This window comes from Alligator sinensis, unplaced genomic scaffold (assembly GCF_000455745.1).
Source record: "Alligator sinensis unplaced genomic scaffold, ASM45574v1 scaffold553_1, whole genome shotgun sequence".
NCBI lineage: Eukaryota > Metazoa > Chordata > Crocodylia > Alligatoridae > Alligator > Alligator sinensis.
Window position 1 is genome coordinate 77,938 of NW_005842389.1, and position 1,934 is coordinate 79,871.

A 1,934-nucleotide genomic window follows, 5' to 3' on the forward strand; every position below is an offset into this window, starting at 1 on the left:
CCTCCTCCCCAGTGACCTTTGATCTGACAATTCTCCCCTCCATGGTCCCGCTAACCCCCCAGTAATCCGTGACTCCACACAGACTCCCCAGGGACCCTCATCAATGCCGCCATGCCTCCACATTGACCCCCAACACCCACCCAAGGGCGCCCAGTGACCCTTGACTTCACACTTACTCCCAAAAACCCCACAGTGAGCCCCAACCGCTGCAGCTCCCCTGCATGACCCCTGATCCCTTCAGTGACCTCTGACCCCACGTTGACCCCCAGGGAACCCCTGCTCCCCCGAGACAACCCTCCTGGATCTATGACCCTCTCTCTAGTGACATCTGACCCTCCACCCCCAACTGCTCACTTGTGGCTTTTTGCCCCGCCCCCGGTCAGCCCCATCCCAGTACACACGCACATGGAGCGCCCCACCCCTCCTCTTAGTGCGCATGCGCAGAGAACTGCCTTCGCTTTTACCGCGCACGCGCACGGAGCGCCCCAGGGCTGCGAGCCTCCCCAGCTTTCACTGTAGCTATGTGGTAGGCAAGCATGAAGAGCGGGGCCGCAGGCAAGGGGGCGGGGCTTAGGAAGTCCAGCCTAAATTCCCTTAAGGGGAGGGGCAGCCTCCACTTGGCCTCTCCCCCTTGCTGCCAGACCACGCCCCTTCCTCAACTTCTAAGCCCACCAATGCTGTGCCGTCCCTCCTTTGACTCCAACCCCAAGCTCCTCCCGAAGATCTTAACTCCGCCCCTCCCTCGACCTCTGCCCCAAGCCCCGCCCCTTCCCAGCGTACACGTGACTGCACAACCAAACTAGCTTTATTGGGGGCGGGCATGTACAAGGGGCAGGGCTTATTCACAGCGAAGGGTGGGGCTAATTACAGAAATCCAGTCCACAGAGGAAAGGTGGAGGGAGGCACCGGCCCGGCCCCACCCCTTTTCCTTTTCTGGCCCTACCCCTTTTCCCAGGAGGGGGCGGGGCCTAGTTTGGCACCATCCGTCCAAGACCCAGGAGTCCGGGGCAAGTCCGCAGTCCGTGGGGGCCACAAAGAACCCAGGAGTCCAGCAAGTCAGGCCCCCCCTTAGCATGGGGGGGCAGCACCCCAGCACTGAGGGACCCAGGTGTCCAGGGGTGCTCTGAGTCCGGGGTGGGGGATCCATCCCCCTCCTGCACCCTTAATACCCCCCCATTATTGGGGGGGAGGAGCTTTCCTGGAGGGGGTGCCAGGAAGAGCCACCATTGGCTGTAAACATCTTGTCACTCTCAGTAGAAGGAGGGGAGGGGGCAGGACAGGGGATCCCCCCACCCCACCCCGTAATACTATCCCCCCCCCCAAGCAAGTGGGAGGTAGAGATAAAAGCACCCCCCGGGGGAAACTGAGGCAGGGAAAGGGGGGGAAAGGAGGGCAGTCTCTCTCCCCCCAGGGACCCCAGGTGTCTGGGTGCCCCCCCACACACACTGGGAATTTTCCACTAATTCCCATTTAAGGCATTTTCCCTTTTTTAGCCACTTTTCACCCTCCAAGCCCCCCATGGGGGGACGGGGGCAATTACAAAGGAGGGGAGCAGTTCCCTGGCTGGTGGGGGGGTGGGATAGGAGAGAACCCAGGCGCCCAGGTGCAGGGGGGTCAGGAAAGCAGTGTTGCTGCCCCCTACATTCATATGCCCCCCCTCCCTGGAGGCATCTGTGGCTCTGGGGCAATATCTATTAACTGGACCCCAGATGGCTGCCTGCCCCAGCTGGAGGGGTTGCCCATGGGGGGGTGGGGGGGTCCGTGGCGCATGCGGGGGAGCTATGTCCTGCCCCACAGAAGGGCCAATACTGACTGCTGGGGAGGGGGCAGGGTTAGGCCCTGCCCCACCCTAGAACACAGTAACCATGGAAATGTCACAGTATGATGGCGGGGAACCCAGCTGTCCCCAGGGAAGGGGGGGGGGGGGGGGGGGG

General features: G+C 62.4%; 1 protein-coding gene across 1 annotated transcript in view; it reads right to left on the bottom strand.

The window, feature by feature from the left end:
- LOC112551235 (ribonuclease P protein subunit p20-like) overlaps positions 1-1,926 on the bottom strand; it is a 3,369-nt gene extending 1,443 nt beyond the window's left edge. The window contains exon 1 of the mRNA XM_025211086.1: positions 465-1,926. Within this exon, the coding sequence (XP_025066871.1) occupies positions 465-538 (74 nt within the window). The 5' untranslated portion in view covers positions 539-1,926. The remainder of the gene's footprint in view (positions 1-464) is intronic.
- Between the last annotated feature and the right edge of the window lie 8 nt (positions 1,927-1,934).